At 37.3% G+C, this 24,186-nt stretch overlaps 1 protein-coding gene across 3 annotated transcripts in view; it reads left to right on the top strand.

Annotated features, from left to right (window-relative positions):
• Positions 1–405: 405 nt before the first annotated feature.
• Nlg1 (Neuroligin 1) overlaps positions 406–24,186 on the top strand; it is a 43,134-nt gene continuing 19,353 nt past the window's right edge. Inside the window, exons 1-8 of one of the 3 annotated variants that reach the window (XM_064694680.1) lie at positions 406–914; positions 6,262–7,346; positions 11,647–11,844; positions 11,912–12,064; positions 12,169–12,321; positions 12,389–12,551; positions 18,579–18,710; positions 21,207–21,374. In XM_064694680.1, the coding sequence (XP_064550750.1) occupies positions 6,617–7,346; positions 11,647–11,844; positions 11,912–12,064; positions 12,169–12,321; positions 12,389–12,551; positions 18,579–18,710; positions 21,207–21,374 (1,697 nt within the window). In that variant the 5' untranslated portion in view covers positions 406–914; positions 6,262–6,616. Of the gene's footprint in view, positions 915–6,261; positions 7,347–11,646; positions 11,845–11,911; positions 12,065–12,132; positions 12,322–12,388; positions 12,552–18,578; positions 18,711–21,206; positions 21,375–24,186 lie in introns of all 3 variants that reach the window. The other 2 variants (XM_064694672.1, XM_064694688.1) reach the window with 2 other exon arrangements.

Below are 24,186 nucleotides of genomic sequence, written 5' to 3'. Positions count from 1 at the left end.
GTCGACGATTTGTTTGCATTTTATGTTTGGTGAACTCAATAAACGGAAATAACCAATATTCGGTAAGTGTATGCATAGTCGCAAAATATTTAGGCTAATAAACAGCGAAGTAACTAAATGCTACCAACAATATGTGGCATATAAGAGAACTATAAAGGAAATATAAATAAATAAACAGATAATGATCATTAATAAAAATGCTTAAAAATAATTTCTAGAACTTATGCTCTTTAGTTGAGCTTGTCTAAGGAACTGCAATCGTAAATATATCTTTAGGCACATCTATCTCCACCATAAACGAGAGATACTAAGAGCGCCCCCAAAGAGAACGATCTCGCAGGCACGACACATGCGAAGCTGGCTGTAAAAGATGTATATACAAAACAGTTGTCGCTTGAACGTCGATCGTGCCGCTTGTGTTGCAGCTGTGCTGTTGTTTTTGTTGAGCGTGTTGGGAAATACTTACGCCACGCCAAGTATCTACAAGATACATCTTTTGCACGGTCTATAAATAAACGACATCTTGAAAAAGGGGGACAAAAACAAACGGCAACTCGCGCGCGCGCCAAGTGCAAAACGAAGGGTCAGACCCCTTAAAACACAAAAATAAAACAACCAAAAAGGAAATATAAAAAAGTAAAATCGCTTTTGTGAAATAGCCTATATCATTTATGGAACGGCAAAAGCGGAAGTTTATTTATGCAATCGATTTGTGAACCTAAAAATACTGTATTTATTTATTTGTGTGACAACAAAAAAGAAAAAAAAATAGAAAAAGAAGAGGAGATAATAAATATTTTATCGTTTGCCAAGAGCTGAGCGATCAAAGCGTTGGCGAAAAGATTCAACGTTCAGATCAAAGTGCCCCGAAATCTTAATAAGCAAATCAAGCGAAAAATCCATTCCGCAAATTGGTAAATGCAAATTGCCAGAAATTGATAATGCGTATAATTATTGCAAAAATTAAAATTGTAAAATGTGAAAAATCTGTGAGCATTGCAAATATTTACAATCCGCATAGCGCAATATTGCCTACCGAAGCCTGCAGCACTTTTATTGCAATTTGCATTAATTAATGCACAATTTCGCGGGAGCTGCATTAAAAATTGTTGGCAGGGGGGGGGGGGGGGGGGGGGTTGGTGGAGGAAAATAGTAAAAATTCATTTTCGGAAAATGTTGTGTAAATCTGTTAAAATATTTTGCTGTTTGCCCTTTTTTACTTTGACGTAAATCAAGTGAATGTTTTCACTTAACTTTTATGATATTGTGTTTCAGATAAATATTGTCCGGCACACACAGATACTTATAGATACTTATAGAGCATATGAATAAACATCAGCTGTGAAAAATGCAGCGATAAACTGACGTCAAGCGCTAGAAAAACCAAGGCGCACATAGAATGTGTTCTCAAAAAAACAATGGAAAAAAACAAATAAACAACATTAAGTCAAAATCTCTTTTAAGTGAATTCGCAAGGCACGGAATGATTTTCAACAAACATCTCGAAGTTTGTTAGGTGTTTGCTTAAGACTGCGTAGAACTAGCACAAAAGCTTTCCATAAAATTCCAACCCAGGCCAAAGTCAGTTTTTTTTTCTTTGGATTCCAATTCTTTCTGTTTTGTAGAGAAAATGAACTCAAACGCATTCTTGTTTTTTTTCTTCTTTTCAAATTCATTTTGTCTAAAGCAATTTCAATTTTCAAAAATCATGCATTTTGCAAATTTAATAAACTTGTTTATATTGATTTTTAATGAAAATTCAGAACTGTCAAATGAAATTCAAAGAAATATCTAGAAAAAAATAATAAAACGTCTGTCCTCTCATAATACTAATAAAAAGTCGTCTGCTGATGGATACAAAAGTTGCAAAGTTGCAAACGATAAATCAGTTTATAAAAATCTCGTCCTGCTTTTACTTAAATCTTTAATATAGAAAAGCATCTTCAAAGGATATTATTTCTAAAAGCTATCAGTTAGAGATTTTTAGTTTTCAACAAGTCTTGTAAAAGATATCGTTTGGGTCTTTTCTCTGTCAATTTTAATCATGTGCATTACACATTCAGTCAAATCTGCTCTCAAATCCCTCTTTAATTTTTGCAAATATACTCTTGCCAACACACACACACACACACACACACGCACACACACACATATATATGCACAATGCAATGGTGTAAACAATTTGGCATTAAAATAGTTGTCCGAGTCGAGCCGGGGCATTTAAAAATATTGTATATATAGTATGCTTCACTTAATTTACATGATAATGGGCCAGATTTATGCATTTGTTACTTACCCGAACGCCCACTTTTTTTCGAATGCGCCCCCCTTTTGGGGGCTGCGGCCTGCAGCTTGTTGCAACGAAAATAAATCGCATAATTCGAAATAATTTTTGTGGCGCATCTTTTTTGGGGTTTGTTGAACTTATTTCGCACAGATTCGCTTCGTTTCGTTGCGTTCTTATTTTGAATTTCTAATTTCTGTGCCGCTGCCGCGGCCCGCAGTTCGCGACCCAGTCCTATAGCGGGCCACCTAAAATTAGTTGCAAAATAATTTGTTTGTTATTAGTGTGTTGTGTTTTGGGTTTCACATTTTCTATTTTTCTCCCTCGCCCCGTCCCGCTGGTCCGCGTGTCAAATGTGACAGCTTTCGATGCGCTGTCGTCTCTATGCTAATTATGCAAAATTTTTAGCCCATCTCATCCCCTGCGTGTGCTCTAGGCGCCCCTGCGTCATCATTTGCATTACAAATGCGGTTGAAATTTCTCCGTCTGACGCTCCTTTTATGAGCAGCATATGATTTATGACATTCCGACAGAATGCATATAAAATGCGCTGCATATCAACTTTTGTTTTCTTTTTTTCCAGTATTTTTTCAATATATATTCTCAGTAAGTTTTTTATTTTTATTTTTGAAGGTAATGAGTGTGGAGTGTGTCAACATGATTTCGGCAGTCGTTATCGCTGGCTTTATATTTTCTACAATTTTTTTTTATCGTTAAATTGTTTTTTTTTTATTCATTTATTCATAAATGCAACTGTGTGTCGTTTATACTCGTGTCTGTGAGTGCAACATATTGCGGCAATCAGAAACGCATTTGCCTCGCTTTTCATTTTTGATAACAGTTGGTCAACATGTTTATTCAAAAAATTCACTAGTATTTTTCCTCAAATTTCATGTGCTTAAACATTTTTTACCAATTATTTTAAAGAGTTTTTAGTTGATTTGTATTTTATATAGATTAAGCTGTCAAAAGGGCAAACATTTTTGGGGAAAAAAATGTTCGTTGACCAATGAATTTTAAAGTTCAACGAATAATTAAACATGATATTTGGCTTGCATCACGGGAATTTAAGGCGGATATTTTTGAGTATAACAACAGTATTCAATGTTGCGAACATTTCCTCCCTATGCGTATGAAATTGCGTATAATAATATATATGTAAATATGCATAATTAATACCTTTTCTAACATTTATTGAAGAGCGATCTTTAGAAAATGATCTAATTATCTCAAGATCCCCATCTACAGCTCCCCAAATCGGGAACTATTTTATTTAAAATATGCTCAGTTATAAGGAAACTTTCTTTAAATAGAACTTCCATTCAACAAAGTTGAAAGCATTTTCCAAATACTTTATTGGCTGCTGCGGACCGTGTGAAGTATTGCGCCTGCACCGAAAACAGCATCGGCATCAGCATCAGCATCAGCTTCGGCATTGGCGACAAAGTAATCCAAATCAAATCACTTAACTTAACTTTAATTCCAAATGCAATACGCAGAGTTCTTTTGTCTTCGCCTTTTACCAGCTGCCAGTGCCTGACATTTTCTGCCAGTTTAGCTCGTGACTGCATTTTCAGTTTTCCTTTTCTCTTTACTCTATTTTTTTTTTGGTTTTCTGCGTTTGTTATTTTTATTTTGTCATTTCCTTTTGAGTGAGCGAAAGAAATTCCGTGGATGTTTTTTTGTCGAATTACAATTTTAGGTTTTTATTTTTACACTTTTGCAGTTTATTTTTAATTCTGTGCATTTTATTTAAATTTTGTGTTTAGTTCGTCTATTTATTACCCATTTGTGTTGTTTTCAACGAAATGCATTTGCGTTTTCACTAAGTGAAAGTGAATTAAGTCATCAAATCCGTACACACTCTGTGCCCAACAGCTGATATCACGATATCTGCCGCTGGCACAGAAATAGCGATGATTTTCCATTTCATAGCTGCTGCTCAATGAACCACTCTAAAAATACGCCGAAAAGAAAAACAAAAAAAAAACACAACAAAAGCAAACATCAGCCAATACTGACTCAATTAGCCTCTACGTAGAATAAAATTTATGGGTCTTTTTCATAAGAAAACTATTTACGCGGCTGCTTAAGTGCTGGAAAAACTTCAGCACCAAAGGGAAAACTTTTTAGAAAAAAGTTCAAATTAATGTTTGCAGCTAATGTACCTTGACATTTGTGCGCTTCATCGATAAAAATAACGAGGAATGTTGTAAATAAATAATAAAAGTACAAAAATACACTTACATATTTTCTTTAATTTTTTTGGTACATATTTGTTATTTTCAAAAAAAGTGCAGCCGGAAATGTTGATGTTCAATAAAAAGGCGATTTCTTAGCTGAAATTCGAATATATGTAGCTGCTTTAATTTAAATTTAAATGCATTCATTTAATAAATAGTTAAATAGTTGTTGTCTCTTTTTTGTCAGCTGTTTCTTTGCCCCTTTTCATATTGCTCTAGACTTTATTTTGTTTCATTCAATGGGTTTTTGTGAAAAAAGAAAATGCTTTTAGAGCGTTAGAGCGTTGTGTTTATTTTGATATATAGTCAAACACTCTTACGCACACACACACACACACACACACACATACACTCGCACACACATTCCGAGCTGTCCCACACATGTTAGGCGCACGTAACTATGTATGTGTTAAGCTCTGTTGCTCGTAAAAGAACATTTAAAAGTCGTTTTTTGGCGCTCTCATTTTATTTTTTTTAGATATTTGCATTGGTTTGGCTTATTTATATATGGCATTAGTGTCAACGCACATAGCAGAGACACACATACACATACACACAGTCATACACACATACACAGAGCACCCATAAGAAGCTAATTGAATTTTTATTGGAATTTTTATGATTAATCGTCATGGGAATTTTGCTATTTTTGGTATTTGTTTATTCAACAGCAAAATGTGAATCTGACACTAAAGTTTCGTATAGCATTCAAATTTCATTTGGCATCTGTCGAAAATTGAATGATGGACGTTTGTTCTACGTATTTTATGCATACATTCATTTCTTTCTATTTGTATACAAATTCGTTTTAATGGCAGCTCTTATATCATTCAATGGAACTGCTCAGAGTTGAAAGACTACAAAGAATATCATTAAACGCAATTGATTTGATAATCCTTAAAGTGTCTGCTTCTAGGCAATTATTAAGTGAGCTGCCACAAGACATAAGAGTCTTGCAACATAATTGGCTCTTGTTAGTAGAAATTGAAACATAAATTCTCAAATTGGAAAAATGAACAGCACTTTGAAGAAAAACCTTGTCAATATGAAGTGGAAAAACAACACTGACTGATGGCTACATCAAATGTCGGGGAAATCAAATTGTGATTGTTTGAATTGTATAAGCGAATATCTATAAAAACAAAGGAAAAATATTAACAAAAAATGTTATTGTTGGCAACCAATGGCTAAAAATAATAATTAATAAAGCTAGCGATGTTTTAATTTTAATATTATACAAATGAAAAAAAGGAATTGTCAAACAAATAAATAAGTTATATTAAAATTAAATTTGTAAAAAAGTAGCAAAAAGTGCATCAATATTAAATTCCATTTAATAAACATTTAGGATATCATTTCGCACGTTATTTACACATATGTGTGTCATGTTAATAATATTGCAAAAAATACATACAGATGTCTGTGTGTTATACTAAATGTTGGACATTTAAATTTAAATACCGCAATCTCAACGTAAATATTTAAATGCAAATCTCAGAGTGTCTCCAAATCGTGCTCAATCTCAGATGCCTTTAACAAACAAAAGTGTTGCCTGCAAAAGCGACAAAACGTAAATATTTGCAATGTAGGAAATCACAAAAGAAAAATACCATAAAAACGCAGCTGCTCAAAATTAAAGCAACAACAAATTGTTTACTGCTTCGAGTTTTACCCAGCTTTCTCTTTCTCTCTTTTCTTTTATTTGGTTGCTTTTTTCTCGCACTTTGCACAAAGAAAACTGAATGAAAGTTTTCTTGCAGCTGAGATGCCAGAGCAAAAGTACAGTAAACACTGCACGGAGAGAGCTGGACCGGACATGCTAAAATTTTTAAGTAAATAGAGTGAGAGAACTATTCGAGGCAGCTGGAAAATCCATGTAAATTAAATAGAGGAAAATGTGGCGATTTTGGCAGAGCATAAAACTCAATTAACAACAAAGAAAACGCTACGACAAAAGACAAATACGAAAGACAAACGTAATGTGAAAACTTGCGCTCGGCTAAAATTAAAATTAAAATTGAAATTGAAAATTGAAAATAAAAAGAAGAAGCAGCAGCAACGAGTGGCACCCAGGGGCAAAGCAGGCGCCATGAAGTTTCGTTTGGGCGCTTTTTGGCTATTTCTGTTGACAGTTGGCGGCAGTCAGAAGCAATTAAGCGATAATTGTTGCCACGGGCTGGCCACTTGGGGCATGCCAGCTGTAGCCGCAGCCGCTGCTGCACCACCAAAGCAAAAATCAATTGAACCACCGCCAAACTTCCGCAGTGGCAGCAAGCACAACGGAAATGAGCTGGAAAATGCAACCAAATTCCGTGTGGCCGCAATGCAAACACCAGCTGAGCCATCGCCAGTTATTGGGGACATAACAACAACAACAACAACAACAACAACATCAACAACAACATGGCCTCCAGCTCAACCGGATGTCACCACATTGACGGCCAAATCAATCGTTCAGGCAACATTCAAGCAGGCCAAGGCGTACAATTTGGAGCTCAGCTTTAAGGAGCGCATGGCACAGCTATTTGCCAGCGAAGAGTCAGAGTCTGGTCTGACAACGACAACATTAGCAACAACAACAACCTTGACGACTGACAACGATAACAGCAGTGGAAGCGGTACGAGCACTCATCATCCGGAACGCCGTCATGTGGTGCCTGACAAGCTGCAGTACACGAAAGAGTTGCAAATCAAACAGGGTCGTCTGATGGGCATCACACGTCGCTTCCTGGTGACCAGCGGCCTGCGCGAGGTGGATCAGTATCTGGGGCTGCCGTATGCGGAGGCGCCCATTGGCAGTCGACGCTTTATGCCGCCGGGTAAGTAAAAGCGTAGCCATAGTGATGACAGATCAGCGGTTTTATAGCTAAAAATAGACAAAGGGTTTTCTAATCCATGTCAATTATGGTAACATATGTGCTAATAAGCTTTATTTTTTAAGAATTAAGATTTACTTTGAGTTCCGAAATTCTTCAATATTCCACTTATACTTTCATCAAGTGGTCCCGGGTTTGCTTGGTTTAATATTATATTATATTATATTATTTAATTATTTTTTTTTATTTTGTTTGTTTTTTGTTTTGAATCAAAAATAGCATTCATTTTTATTACAACACAGTTGGCTTAGGTGATATTACGCCAAGCGTGGTTGGGGCGTCTCCTATGTCGTGGTTGGAGGAGGTCCTTGAACGATCTTCTCTTGAGCCTCCTGGGTACACACCTCCCATCAAGGTCTCTTGCTACCGGTTGGCGAATGCTCCGACTTGGCTGTCTATGGTCTCCATTTTGAGGTCTCTGTGCAAGGTAGAGTTTCTGACGTACCAGTCGGCCCCCGTAATTCGGCGCAAGGCCAAGTTTTGGAGTGTCTGAATCCGTCTTCGATTTGTCCGAGATGCAATGCCCCAAACCTGAATACCGTATCTATATTATTTAATATTAGCTTGGTTAACAATAATAAGTCAAGTATGGTATACAAAGTACTAATAAGATTAGTTGTCATTTAGGTAATAGATGATTAAGCTATTTACTATTTCAATCTTCCATTTATACATTCATCATGTGGACCCGGGTTTGCCTGGTTTGCTGGGTTGCTTATAAAGTTAAAATGACTGTTAGAATTAAATGAAATATTTAGTAAAATAATTAACTTTAACACTTGCATCGTTAAAACCGCCAAAAATTTAAGAACTTTCATTTCACTAGCTATTTAATATTAGCTTGGTTAGCAATAAAATGTCGTAAGCTTTTGCAATTTTTGAATGATACGCCACATTTTTAGTTGCCAACACTGTCGCTGACCACAAATATGTATGCATGTTGGCACTTAACAGCACTGGCCGCACCGGCAGCAAACGAAAATCAAAACCAAAATTACGAAACACATGCCAGCTACAAATTCTGACCATGTCCAAAACATGCTTCACGGCAATTTTGAATTTAGCCTGCAATTTAAGCAATTATCTTTGGGCCGCACCTGGACAAAGGTTTTCCCAAAACTTGACACGCCCAGCCCGAAAGTATGCCACACTCGAACAATTTTGATGTTGATGTTGTTGTTGCAAGGCTTGAAGGCTCTTTGGGGGACCAGCAGGAAGTTATTATGGCACGGCATTGTTTGCTGTCTAGAGTATTTCTGTATTTATTTGCCACTCAAATGTGTTGGAAATATTTGGCAAGTTGTCCGTATCATATTTTTGTTTGTTTTTTAATTGGGTTTGCACAGCGTGGGAAAATGTTAATTATGCGCACACAAATTGTAAATATTTGCCAATTATGCGCTAGCTGAATGCCAAATTGAAAATTGTAAATGCTGAGAATTTGACCAAGCCATGACTGGCTATTGAATGGTCTATCAAGACTTGCAAGCCGCAAGCGAAAGGACATAAATGCAAAAGCCGCCAAGAAGCAACGGCTGTAAGCTAGCAACTGCAATAAGCTTGCGATAGAACATTGTGCACACAATGTAGCCGAGACAGGACATGGCCAGCGCTAAGGACAATAAATTATGTGGCATGCGCTCTTGGCTTGGCTACCGCAACATTGGTTGCCAGACAGTCAAAGCCGCAGGCCGTGACAAAAGCGCTTGTCACGAATCCTATTTGTGTCAGCACTTTTGTGTGTGTGCGTGTGTGTGTGTGTGTGTGTGAGTGTTTGCCACCACGCTACGTTTATTGAGCACTTGAGTGGCGCGTACTCAATCCAAGCGGCAAGTGCAACAATAACGGAAGACTGCGGACAGGCGCTGACGCCATATTTGTCAGCGGAAGTTGTTGCTGCAAACATGGCGGCGCGTTGTTGCAACAATCCGCCGTTGAGTTTTGCCAGACAAATACAAAGCCAATGCAAATACAAGATTCGTTTGCGTATGCGTAATGTGGCAACGCACCCAAGCACACACACAACACACTTTCGAGTTTCAGTTTGCGCGGCAAATACAAAAAGTTTGTCGAAAACACGTCGAAAATTGTTTTGCGCTTGTATTCTAGTATTTATCTTGCCTCTCTTTCTAGTCATATTATGGGTCGCAGGGCTGTTGCCTTTATTTATGTACTAGCAGCGCGTACTTTTTCCTGGTTGCGAAATTTATTAATAACAAAATGCAAATAACGCCAGCTCACACACACACACACACACACACACAGCAGCACACACACTCTCGTTTACTGTTTACTGTGTGTCATACACAAAGATGTGACCATGTGCGCAGAGATTTTGCCCTCTCTTTGTTTTATGGGCGCCATAACGCGTGCCATTCGTCATGCGAAATGAAATTTATTTTGACACGAATATGTCAATGTGTAAATGCTGCATATTTCTTTGGGTGGGCGCAGGCCAGAAGCGTTAAGAGATGTACAAAATTGTCTAGGAGTAAATGGAAGTTGTTTATTTTCTGAAATTGAGTACTCTCTTAGGATAAGCTTTCAGTAAAGATAGCAACATTTATAATCCTTATTAAAGAATCCTTTTATTGTTCTTATAATCTTTCTACCTATATCAATTTCATTTCATACAAACAAAATAACAAATAAATATTATTAGTTTAATATCATCATGAAAACTTGTTCAGAGTGGCCCAAAATGAATTCTCGCTTTTATCTAATGATTAAATTATATTATATTTAACACAATATCTCATATCTGAAGCTGGATTAACTTTTATATGAGCACTCGCTCAAAATTTCTTTACTTTCTTTATATTTAAAATAAGTCTTTATCTTATTGCACAAACAATAAATTCAATATGATACATACATAAGCCCTACCACACTTTTATTTAAAATTCACTTAGAAACATAAAAATCAAAAATTCTATTTTCACTTTTATGAATACAACAATACCCAATTATAGAAGAATGGTGGCTTGTTAATTAAATTCTGCTGCTATGCTATTTCGTGCTCACATAATTCCATATTAATTCTTTACAAAAAACTTCATTGAAATTTCTTCCTTGCAACAATTGTGCACTTGAACATATTATCAAAATTTGCATAGTGGAAACATTTGAATCTGTGGCAAATATTGTCCCCGAATAACCGCTCTGCAAGCCAAACTGATGCAATTTGGTAAAGCAATCCAATGGGTGTCTGTCGATGCCGCATGAAGTGTGTCATAGGGCATGCTGTGGCAGCATGCTCGATGACTCAACATCGCAACGGAATCGAAACTAAGTTGACCAAATCGTGGTTACAATTGCCCCACAGAAGACCCATCCAAATACCAAAACCCAACCGCAGTCAACTGGGCCACAGTGTCCCCTGAGTGTCCTTTGAATGTTGCTGCTGCTGCTGCTGTTGCATTCACATGCACGTAGTGTCCGGTTCGGAATGTGAGTGTGAGTGTAATTGTGAGCTTGAATGTGGCTGTCTACTTGTTTACGGCACCTCGAATTGACCGTTGACCGTGTCACATAAATACAAAATTGACTTTGTGCTCCCCAAATGCCACGCAAACCAATCGAATCCTTGTTTTTCCGCGGCAACCCAGCGTGTGGAAGTGGCAAAAAATGAGAGAAGCACAAAAAGAAAGCCAAACATGGAATCATTGGTTATAGCTTGCACAGTGGCAAAGTGAGATGACACAGAAATAAAGATGATACAGAAATTAAAAAATTTGTAAATCAGGTAAATTAATTAAGATTTTAAATTTGGTGAGTTTGTGAAAGCCAAAATATATCGCATTTTTATTAAAATTTCTGGTTTAATTTATTATAAGCCAATCAACATTTATGAACACATTGAAGAACTTTATTAGATCATAAATTGGGTAAATTGCATCGGCCATGAAAAAAAGATTTCAAGGCTGAATAATCAATAAGAATTTTGCCGGTTTCTTAAAGTGAATATATTAATAATTTAAGGCAACAAGCGCATAATATGTTGTTGTTTTCAATTAAATACAAATAATATATTTATTAACATTCTGTTTTATTTATAAGTATGTAAGATTTCGTCTTGCTCTTGCACTCTCAAATAATAATATTTTAAATATAACCAATTTTTATCACTTGTCGAACCACTGTGCTTGGATACTGCAAGCTGCCAGCTGCTGGTCGAGTCGAGTACTTTATGAAAGTTTGTTTTAGCTTATCTAATGGTGTTGCCTTTTCTGTTGTTTTGCAGGCGCACCGCTGCCGTGGCAGGGTCTGAAAATAGCGCGTCATTTGCCGCCGGTTTGTCCACAAAAACTACCGGATGTGTCAGGACCCAGTAGCGTGAATATGTCACGTGGTCGTTACAAGCACTTGATGCGTCTAATGCCCTATTTGAAAACCGAGAGTGAGGATTGCTTGTACTTAAATCTATATGTTCCGCACGAGGGTAAGTTAATGATGCACTCAGTTGGTCTGAAACTAAAACTGAAACGTATCCATTTCGGACCCCCTAGAGCCGCTGGCAACGCCCAAGCTGCATGCGGTGCTTGTTTATTTGCATGGCGAGTCCTTTGAGTGGAACAGCGGCAATGCCTACGATGGGTCAGTGCTGGCCAGCTATGGCGAGGTGATTGTGGTCACTGTCAACTATCGCCTGGGCGTGCTGGGTAAGTTTAATGGCGTCTGGCCGGGCTTAATGGACAGTCTGCTAATTGCTCATCACGATATGCCGTAGGGTTTATGCGTCCGGGCATTGATGCTCATAATATAGCCAACTATGCGCTGCTCGATCAGATAGCGGCACTGCACTGGATCAAGGAGAACATTGTCTCCTTTGGCGGCGACAATACTCGGGTCACACTCATGGGCCACAGCACGGGCGCCGCCTGCGTCAATTATCTAATGGTCTCACCGGTGGCATCAGGTAAGTGCCATGCACTCATTCGCCTGCTCTACACTGATAATAATTGCATTTAATTGATGGCTTGCAGGTCTATTTCATCGCGCCATACTCATGTCCGGCTCGGCCATGTCCGACTGGGCAGCCAGCAATCAATCGCTGCAATTGACCATGCAAATAGCCAACGCTCTCGACTGCCCGCTGGGTGACCACGAAGAGGATGATGCTCTGCTCGATTGCCTGCGCCAGCGTCGGTGAGTCAATCAATTTATTGAATTATTAAGTGGTGCGAGTGGCTGCCTGTCTGCAGCACTGTGTCCATTTGAATCGCACCACAATGCGTGCTAATGCCCTTTACGGTTTCTGTCCATTATCCTCTTTGGCCGTGGCCTGCTGAATGCGTTAATTTAATTTACGCTGGCATCTTCCAAAAGCAGCCAGGATAGCCGTGTGTCCTGTTTTGCTTTGATTCAATTGGCGCTTGGCTTTTGTGCGCTGCCTAATGATACGATAAATTTACGAGCTTGTCGCGCCGCTTTCTCAATGAGCCGTAGACAGCCCGGCCTGTGGACCACCCGCTCGCACTCCCTCCACGCCCCTGACAATAGCTGACCATAGCAAATCATGCGTGGGCTTAAGCCTTGAGCGTGGGCCGCCTTGTTTCGCATTCCGATTAGTTGTAATCCCTTGTATTCATTGTGTCCGGCGGCTCCTAAAACACGCGTCTAATAAGCGGCACGTCTATTTTGTGGTGCGGGCGGTCGCAGTTAATTGCTTTTCAATTAATCACGTTTTTGGATCGCTTCTTCAGCTGCTGCCGAGGTTGGGGTCATCCACTTAGCTGGCCATTAACTGTCAGGCTCAATAAATTATGCGCTTTATTTGCATATTTTTTTGCTTAGCTTGGGGCTTTTTCAACTTTGAGTTTGAGTGGACTTATGGAAATTAGTTTATGGATATGGAAATATGCTAAATGATTTTATTGAAGAAGCTACATATTTATTATTAATTTTTTTTTTTTAGATAATATTGGCCCAATCGTTTTTCTTTAATAATATTTATTGCTTATGCCTATATTTCATTAAATAATATAACAATTTTCGTTGTATCCTGAAATAAACTACTTATTTCCTTTGACTAGTTCAAATTTAGTTCCCCAATATAATTATTTTACTTATAATATAATATTCATAGATATTCAGAGCATAATTTGTAAGAAAAAACGTGCATAAATTACACATGATTTTGAATTTAATATTTAATTGGTAAATCTGTTTACTTTTATAGTTAATTTTATTATATTTGAGCAGTTGTTAAAAAAAAAAATTCATTGAATTTGCGTGTTCAATCTCAGTGTTAAATATTTAAATAAACAATTATTATAATGTGGAACGGTCCATTGCAATTTTAATTGCACATTAGCGGAGCCGGAAAAACAAATACACATATTCCACATATCCTGTGCACACACACACACACACACACATAATTATAATGTGCGAAAAGAGGGGCAAAAGAAAACGGAAAAACTAAAAAACAATTTGCATAGAAAGCGAAATAAAAGCACATGAAGTAAAATAATGTATGTAAAACAAAATCAACAACGGGACAATAATAGTAATTATGTTAATTATGCCAAGCACATGCACACGCCCACTCTCAACCACACACGCACTCACACGCGCACACACACACGCCCCAACGTTGTCGCCAGACAAACATTGCAGTGCAACAGTCGCTATTTTGTTTTGTTTGTGTTTGAGTGTTCTCTGTGTGTGTGTGTGTGTGTGTGTGTTTTCTACTTGCTTTCTTTTGCCTGCTACAAATTGACACAGTAAGTTGGCAAGCTGTTGGGTGATTCTACCCTTACCCCAAGCCAAGTAAACTTTCAAAGATAAAGTATTTCGAGCATAATTAACCGAAGACCAAATACTCTTTAAACAAGTTTAAAATTAAAAATTGAAAAGAGATTAGTTGTTTATAGTAAAAGAGATCAATAAAGTATTCAATAGAAAAAGGTTTTCGGCAAAAAAGATAAGTACAGGGAAGGAAGAATCATTAAGAGAGGGAAAGAGGACAAATCCTTAACTGAGTTTAAAAACGACATATGCCTTTTTTTTGGAAAAAAATAGAAATTCAAATTTAACGATATAATATTTATGTAGTAAAAGAGATAAATAAAGTGTAACGTAAAGAGAGAAGGCAAAAGATATACAGAGAGAAAGAGGATAAATTTTAAATACTATTTTATTTTGGCAATAAGTTTGTTGTTTTATTAGAGAAATATTTAAATTACATAATGTTTGGCAGAATATTTAAATATATATACATTTCGTGTTTAATTTGTCTGTATGTTTAATGACAACTCATGACAAGGAGGTGTTCTGCTAGTAAAAGTCAAGAGATCCTTAACAAGCGCGGCAGGAAATGTGTTAATGAATGAGCAAGGCTTTGGGGTATACTTACGTCTGGGTGTGACTATATAAAGAGGTAAAGCAGTGAATGGGCGAGTAAATGGGCGCAGTGCATGTGCGAGTGTTAAATGAATGCAATGAATTATGTATGAATTACTGTGCAAATGTGCGCCCCATCGCCCACACACCCAATCCCACACACATACACACACACTTCATTTCAAGCAGGTAACAACAACGAGATGTGCAAATATTTTGGCCACATTCGCATTTTCAGTGCACACACAATCACTCAGATAGACGTAATACGTGCTGCTTGTGTGTGTTTGCGTGTGTAGCCTTTGTGCTTTGTACCTACACATATTAAATATTTAATTATAGTCGACTCTGTGTTGGATTCCTTGTAGTTATTCAAATGATTTGCTCATTTCCAATGTTTAATTTATTTGCCATCAAAGCTCAGCCTGTGATCTTTATTTGCATACGGCTTGCAGCTTGGCAAATACATGATTTAATTATAGCGCATTACAATGGAAATTACAGATTGCCTTGAAGTGAGCATTTTGCATTTCATTTGCCTAATAATAATTTATTATTTATTTACAATTGCGTTTGCTTTGCAGTTAACCCCGTAGTAATATTTTGCTACAAGTGAATAATTTATGCAATTTACGTCACTCCAAACACATTCACGAATATCGCAGTAAATGCAAATTAAAGTGGCCACTTTTAAATTGAAAAAAAAGAGATTGTTTTATGGAAAATACTCTATAGTTTCTTAAGCAATTTAACTTTAATTGTAACGAAGCGAATATTTTTTGTTTGTTTTTTCTTCCCTTCTTCACTCACTTGAACAAAGCATAAAATAATTACAAATGGTTTGCTTTTAATCGCCTTAAAAATGGTTACAATGCACACTAATGCTCAACAAAGAACAGAGAAATTCGAATAAATACCAGACGAAAAATAAAGAAATATGCATATCAAGTATACGCTTGTCAAAATAGTTCCAGCGCGCGTACAAATTTTTTCATTGTGCTCGTCGAGCTCACTTAATTGACACAATAAAAAACAAAGCATATTAAAAATTCATTAAATAAAAAGTATGAACTGCAACTACGACAATAACAACAAAGACACTCCAACTGAAAACAAGGTTGATTTCAATCTAAATAAATGTTGGGCTTGCGCTTGTGCATTCAACAATACCAACAATACCAACAAAGAGTACAAGTTGTTAAAGTAGCTGCATGCAGCACACAAGCACAATCATCAATCTTCGTAGATGCCACACATAGGCACACACACACACGCACATTCACATACATGTGTATGTAGAGTGTGTGCCTCAGTTGGCCAGACAAATTTGTGCATTGTGTGCGAGTTGGCTGAACAAAACTGTGACAACATGTATTTAGTTATATAGCACAATAGATTTATACAGAAAGTCACTTGAATAGGTACGAACTTTGTGTGTCATGAAATTTAACCGAATAACTTTAATAAATAGTCAAATAAAGCTGAGATGGGAAAATAATAATAAAATAAAGAATAGAAGCATTAAGTATACAACTTTATTTTTTAAAAAGATCCATAAAAGTTTCTTCCGCTTAAAATGTATAACAAATATATAAATATAATTGATTTATTTTATAATTTAAAGCTAGGCTATTCAAATTGCGAATCTTTTAATAAATAAATTAAATATTTTAATTTCAAACAAAACATGTATTAGTGTTATATGAGTTCAACGATGACTTTTCCTTTGATACCGATTTCAATACAAAATATAATATGCTTATAAGTATGTGTGCTAAAATCCGTGCATCTATTTAAATGCGCAGCATTGTATATCTTATATCTAAGCCAACTTTAGCTAACAAGTTAATCGTAGTTGCAGTTGAACTTGTGACAGTTTTCCGCCAGAGCGTAGCTAATAAGAGCCGCCAGTAACAAAGCAAAATAGAGATGGAAAGAGGGAAAGATCTCTTCTATATGAAAATCATAAATCACATATACGACACGCTCCAAAACTTTGCACTCTGCAGCTGAAACTCAATTGAAGCTCTAAACGAAGGAAAACAACAACAACAACAGTAACAACATTAGAAATAGCAAAGGAAGTTTAGCTCAAGGAGTCGGTGCACCGTTATTTGAAGGCAGCCGCAAATTGTCGAGCAAACTGTGGGAAATACAAAAACAAAGGCGATAAACTTGGTCATGTGTCGATAGCCACGCCCCTAGGCAATTGGCGTTGACCACAACACAAACGGCGCTGGAACAAGGCCTGCAATCGACAACGTTAACAGCGGCCGGATAACCTTCTGCGGTTGATAGAGTCCTAAAGTGTTTGCGATGCTCTTCAGCTGGTGGGTTGGTGGTCGTGTTGCAATTGCAGTGCAGCTTAAACGCTTCAAGATAATATTGCTTAAGGCGCTGACCGCATTTACGGCATTAGCCGAGCTTAAAGTCTGCCACACGAGCTGATTAAATCAATGACTCCCCTCCACGAAAATGCTACTGTGTACAGTTCTTTCATTAGGGCACACTCTCTTAATTAGATCAACTTAAAACGTACTTATGTTTGCATAAGTGCATATCGTGTTCATTAGGGACTTTACTTAATCTTCTTCGTTGGCAACATTTGCTGCATTGAGAAAAAACATTTGCAAATACAACTCCAAATAATATTGTGCAAATGTGAGCATACGAAAATTCCAAACAAAATTTGACTTACTCCTTGTCCAAACTACTAAGTTTACTCGTTTATTGCATACCCTGTTGCGAATGAATGCATAAAAGAGAGAATATGCAAACAGAAAGAGTCAACAGTATTTACAAACATTGATAAACTATTGCTATAACAAAGTACCTCAAAACTGAGTTTTTCTTAAATATTTGTGTAGAGGTTATTCTCTAGTCGATCTCTTTTATGATGGCTGACTATGTCTGCAGTTGATAGATAAAATTTGCTGCATGCAATCGAATATTTGCTCGATTTTTTCTTAATTTGTACCAATTGCAAAGTACTTGAACTGAGTGGAGCTCTGGCATGTGCATTTTTATGCAAACTACAACAGAAATTGGACCCAGTCCAACCATTTGCCAACGAAATGTTGCATCAACCGGTCGTTTTAGCCGCAGCTGCCGGCAGCAACGCCAACAGTAACTGCAACACAAAATGAAATTCACTTTGAGGCAGCATGTGCATATATATAATGATATATATATATACAAATATATGCTCATTGCATTTCAGATATGATATTCAGTTGGTAAGAAGGTGGTTTATTGTGTTGCTGCTGCTTAAATTGGCTCGCAGTCCAATCGTAATGGAATAGCTGAAAGGCTAGAAAAATGTATATAAACGCGATTGCTGTGGAGTTGTGGTTTCTTTCTGATTAACACATCAGCTTTATTGATATACAAACATATAGAAATATTTATATATATATATATATATATATATATTTTTACTTTGATATTGTGCCCTCAATTCATATTTCTCTTAGTAAATTAATTGGTAGTGATAGAAAAAAGCAACATCTGTTTTCTAATAATAACAAAAATAGCCCTACAAACCATATGTGTATCTATTGGGTTGTATCTTTATGTGGCGCACGTGTGAAGCTACGGACAGGAGCTGCTGTTGGGGGCCACGTTGTGCGTGTCCTGCAACAAATCACACATAAAATTTATTAGAAATTTCAAATCAAAGTGAAAAGTAGCCGCTGTCAGGCAGAGCATTCAGACACTCTGCCACACACACACACACTCGCACTCACTTATTCACACTCTGTGACTCATTCGACCAGTTATATGACCTTTTTACGCCATTTCTCTGATACTTTCTATTACTCTTTGCAGCTACCAGGATATCTTGCACATACCAACATCGTTTCAACAATTTTCAACATCATTGGGTCCAATTGTCGATGGACACGTAATACCAAATCAACCATACAAGGTCATGGGGCATTATACGGAGCATTTCAGCCGGTTTGTTAAGCAATTGCTGTCACAGTTCCCCTCTCTTCCCCTCCCTTTGCCAGTTTTTGCTTCAGCTTTTGATATTTGCTTTATAGCAGCCCGACGAAAACCTGCCAAATAACCCAAGGACTACTTATTTATTGTTGCGTTACTTGATTAGATGTTTGGCATTTCGGCATTTGCCATTTGGCATGTGGCATGTGGCATGTTTTGACCCTCAGGTAAAATCAAATCGCTCGTGAAATCCAAGTATGCATTAAGAGCGAATTTAGCAGCCATTGGCATCGCCTCGGCTAGCATCCGTTGAATAGCACCTCGAGTGCCACTTGTTGGCTCTAAAGGCAGGCTAACACTCTACTTAATGGCATCTTCTGGGCAGCTCTATACCTTCAAAGGGTCATATAAAATGTTGAACCAAATCCTAAATACCGTAGATATTGTCTACTACATATGGCAGACAAATTACAAACGGTGCAGAGAAATGGGTAAATTGTTGGCCCAGACAGGTTAATCATTTTTTATAAATATTTGCAATGTATTAAAAGCATTTTCTCAGAATTTTTTCGGCAAAGTAAACGCAAGCAAAGTAGACTTGCAGCCAAAAAGATGAAAGGTAACGACAGGTTTATATTTAAATTTAAATATGTTATTTTTCTTGAGAGTAATCATTTGAAATCTTTAAAAGAATTTTTCTTATCGATACAAGTAGAAGCCCGACAACATGCTAATGTTACTATCGATAAGAATATCGATTTTTGATAACTTTAATTTAGGTCTATAAAAAAACTATAATGGAATTTGCCATTATAACTAGCTGTGCTTGTTCTGATTACTAACTAGTTTAATCATACTTTCAGCTTATACACAAATGACTAAGTTTATATGCACGGAACAATACACAATAGAAATTTATTTGAATTTAGCCGACCCTGAGCTTTAAGTATTTCATTTGGCGTGCTCATTGATTTAAGATACTGGGGTAGCCTAATATTTTAAGCTCAGCAAGCATTTGCGATAATATCGAGCTGTGTGTTTGTGCTTGTGTTTGAGTTTGTTTTGTATCCACATCAATCAATCAGGCAACAAGTAATAACTCAGGCCTTAACAAAGGGTTCATTTCAGCATTTTTGTTGCTCCTATCAGCTTCTTTTGTTATCTGAGCATCTTGCGCTGCCTCTCGCTGTTGCTCTCCCAGGGCCACGTTACTTCGCCCTTTAACGTACGAATGTACATTGTGGAACGTGTCCATTTGCTTTTTGGGATGCTCCGCATAATCGAATAAAATGCGTGATTAATTGGATTTTAATTGTTATCCTTTTGCAAGGCGAACGTGTTTTAGCCGTCGACAAGATGCTGCATACTAAAATAAAAATAGAATAATAGCTGAAAGGAAGTGCCATTAATTACGGTTTACGGGCAGGCGTGAGAATGTTGACTGGGAGATGGGTTGCGTGGGAAAGGGCCGCCCACAACTGCTGCCCAGGTAACTGAAAACTTGTCCAAAGCGAATGGAAGCACGTTTCGCACGTTTCCAGCTCAGAGTCTTGGCGATTTTCAGTTTTAAGCACTTTAATGAAATGGCCATAGATCAAAGTGGTAAATAAAATAAACCGTTAAGCAAGGACAGCAATTATCGGTCCAGCAGCACACTGAAAGCTCTACCTACTCTTGCCACCGAGCAAGTTTTGCATTTACTTTTATCGACAGGACGCGAAACTTACCCAGACACTAATAACTTTGCCATGCGCTTTGTTCTACGGCAGGATATCAGGCGCGCAACAGGACACAAAATATGTAGCTGAGTGCTGGCTGACACCACCCACTCCGATGGTCTGGCCATTGGCATTCAGCTTTACCATTTATCAGGCAGGCAGCGTAACAAGTAACGCCGCAGGACCTCGTTTTATTCTAGTGCTTTTAAATGCCGTTTATGGCGATTTCCCTGGGTGGTCTGCAATAAGCGAATGCTGCACTTAGCGAAATGTATGACTTACATTCAATTTCATTTTCTTCTTTAATGATGTTTGTTGTTGCGTAAAAGATATACATATGGATATTTGTCCCTTAACATTAATTTTATTTTTGTGCAAGCCCTGACATTTGATAAGGTTTATCGTTGTTATTATTTTACATATTTTTCCAACAAATAACAACTTTATAAAGGATTTTTTGTATTTATTTATATTTTTTTTAAATATGAATTGCAAGCAATTTATTCCACACCCAATTTTTCGCTGGGCATACATAGTATTTGTGTATTTATTTCAAATGAAAACCGAATATTTTGTATATGGAAAAATGTTTGTTTTGTTTTCTAACCAATTGCTCGCAGTGTTGAAAATAACTTTCTGCATATATAAATGTGGAGTACGCCTAACTACTCACATATTTACTACAAGCTATAATTCTATAGCTGCCGTCGCAAACTAACCTCTTACTCTCTCTCTTTCCCCATCTCTCAATTCTCGCTATCTCTCTTATGCTCACGTTTGCTGTCTCTTGCAGTTATGATTTATTATTCGGCATCACGGAGTCAGAATCCTATCATACATTGGCCGCATTAGCACTCGAGGAAGGATTACGTGAAAATGAACGCGATAATTTATTGCGCTTCTATATGCAGAGTCGCTTTGATGTACGCCCCGATTTGGCATTGGCTGCCACGCTAAAAAAGTAAGTGAAATTTATGCTATATTTTATGATGGCGTAAAATACAAGCCAACCTCGCAACGGGTGCGGGCGTGGGCTGCAAGAAATATATCGGTTGGGCAGAGTAAAGACTTGGTTGCATTTAACACTTTGCCAAAGTGTACACATACACATCCGTATCGTTCATCTCAATTAGAATTGTTTATGAGGCTATTTGTTTGCTTTAAGTGCCAAGGATTAGCGACGGCAGAGCCTACAAAAAGCTTCAGCCATTTCGCGGCACTGACGTCACTAAATGCTGTGCATCAGCTTTGCTTTAAATTAAAATTTATTCGCTGTGTAGTCTAGCTTAAAATTGGAAAAACACAGTCAATTGATTGGATTTTTAGTGATATACAGCTGGATTCAAATAGGTAGCTGTGGCAATACAATGGTATTAGATATGCTCGTATGCGTCTAAAACAAGGAAAAGCTTTATATACGTTCAATTTACTTTAATTTATGATATGCATTTAAAGAATTTGAGGTCGAAATTGTTTCGACAATTTATATTTTTATTCTTTATTCTTAGAGCAATTCTTATTAGCTTTTTGAGTTATATCAAATTTGCAGCTTTTGCCTTTAGAAAAATTTGTATTTAATTCCATTCTATTTTTTTGTTCGATTATCGGTTTACTCATTCTAAATTCAATACAACATATTCCATTTAAAGAAATAATGTATGGAATCTATGCGCTAAAATGTATGCTATAGAGTTTTTGAATGCATTTGGCTATACAAAATATCTAGAAAATATTTAGGAAAATGTTATCAGAATAACAAATACTCTTTCTTGGTAAGATTCTCAATCACACTCAAAATCATATTATATAATTGAGCATTAAATATTTGGATTATGTATCATTTTTATTATATGTTAGCTCAGTAAATTATATCTCTATTTTTGCCATATTTAGCAGTATAATAATGTGTGCCTCATTAGTGTCAAAGCTGACACAAACAGCAGTCTTTCACTAAAGAAAATAGAAAAATGCTTCTATGCAGCCATTAATAATAATAAACGACGCTGCAGGAGAGACTCCGCTCGGCTCGGGCCAGACAATTATGCCGAGAGTTAGTTAGTTATTACTGCGACTCTGTTCAAGTCCCTTTTGGCTTCTGTGTGCACACATTCATTATGCCGTTCATTTCATTTCATTTCGGAGCAAAACAATGCCAGTGACTATCTCATTTCCAGCAGCCAGCAGGACTTCGAGTCAAGTTTTCTATGTGTTTGTGTGTGTGTGTGTGTGTGTGTTTGTCCTGCTTGTGCCGTGCAATAAATAAATAGCACAATGCACAAAATTCGACCCCCACGACCCCGCCCCCGAAATGTCAACGTTTCAGCTGCAATTTCTTATGCATCTGTGTGTATGTGTGTGTGCTTGTGTTTGCTTGTGTGTGTGTGTGTTTGGTAGAATTGGATTCCTTAGAGATGCGTTTGAGTTTGGTCAGAATGACACCTTATATATATACTCTTATATATATATATATTTATTTGTGCAAAAGAGCGCAATTGTTTCTAAAGACGCACGGCAAGGACACTAAGCAGAATGACATTGGTCGAGCTATAAAAATTGCATTACAACTGTAGCGGCTCGTCGAATACTAAATTCTCTTCAAAGAGTTCTGTTAATGGAAACTAAATTCGTTATAATTTTGATATTTCAAAAAAGTGTTTTTGGTCCCTTTGGGTAAAGCGTGGTCTTATTGCAAGTAAAATTGCTGTAACAAATATCTTAAGTGTAAAATGAGAGCTTGTAAATGCAATTTTAAGACGCAATTTGAAATTACAGTTTTATATGTACATAGTATAACCACAAAAGAATTGGTAGAAAAAAGTCCGTACTCAAAGAGTTTCAGACTGTTCTGTATAAAAAAATGGTCGGAAACTGCAGGCGAGTTGCCAGTAGCGGATAACAGCAATAACACCCACAACAACAGCAACAAAAAACAGCAACAAGAGCAGCAACAGCAACAACAGTGACAACAAACCAGAAGAAAGGACGACAAACAAACGATTGAAAGGAAGTTCACACAATCAACAACAGATGCGCTTTTTCACATGCGAATAACTGAACATGGAAACTCTCCAGGGAAATTGTTTTGTACGGCACTGCCTCACGCTGCTTGCGAGGCTTTACGCCAACCCACACACACACACACGCATATACACACTCATTCCCGCTAACTTCAGCTGAACAGCTGCTGCAGTGCATCCCAGTGGCAATGCTTTGTTGTCCGTCATTGAATTAAATGACAGTCGAAACAGCAGCAGCAGCACCAGCGGGGAATGCATCGACACTTTTTGTTTTGTAGCTCAACATGACGCACAGATAGATGGACAGATGGACAACTGGACAGTTGGACATCTGGATTGCCGGACTGTTGTAGAGCATCAACGAAGCGAGTTGCCTGATCCTGTCCAGCTAGGGGCTTTGGCTGTTTTTAACAATATACTCAAATACCCCCCAGCCAGAAAAACTTGCACTTGTCTCCTCTACACGACACGTTTAAAATGCATCTATACTGCGACGGGGGCGTCAGGGTTGGCTTAAGGGTTCAGGAGAGGTCACTCTGATACGTTAAAATGTCATTCAATGCATCAATTGAGATATTGTTTGTGGTTGCTGCCATCTAACAGAAAGTGCAGCTAAGAGCTCTCATGAGATATTTACAGGAATGCAAAATTATACTGCGTGAAGGGGGGAAAGTGAGAAAGCTATTCCCTGCTATTGATTTTCATTACTGGTATATATTTTGAGAAAATAAAGCTGATAAGTGTTTATGTTAATAA

This window comes from Drosophila montana, unplaced genomic scaffold (genome assembly GCF_035044405.1).
Source record: "Drosophila montana isolate Dmon_TW-CO22-7 unplaced genomic scaffold, ASM3504440v1 contig_1505_1, whole genome shotgun sequence".
NCBI classification, from domain to species: Eukaryota; Metazoa; Arthropoda; class Insecta; order Diptera; family Drosophilidae; genus Drosophila; species Drosophila montana.
Note: the sequence above shows the minus strand (reverse complement) of the source record. Positions and strands in the feature narration are given on the sequence as shown.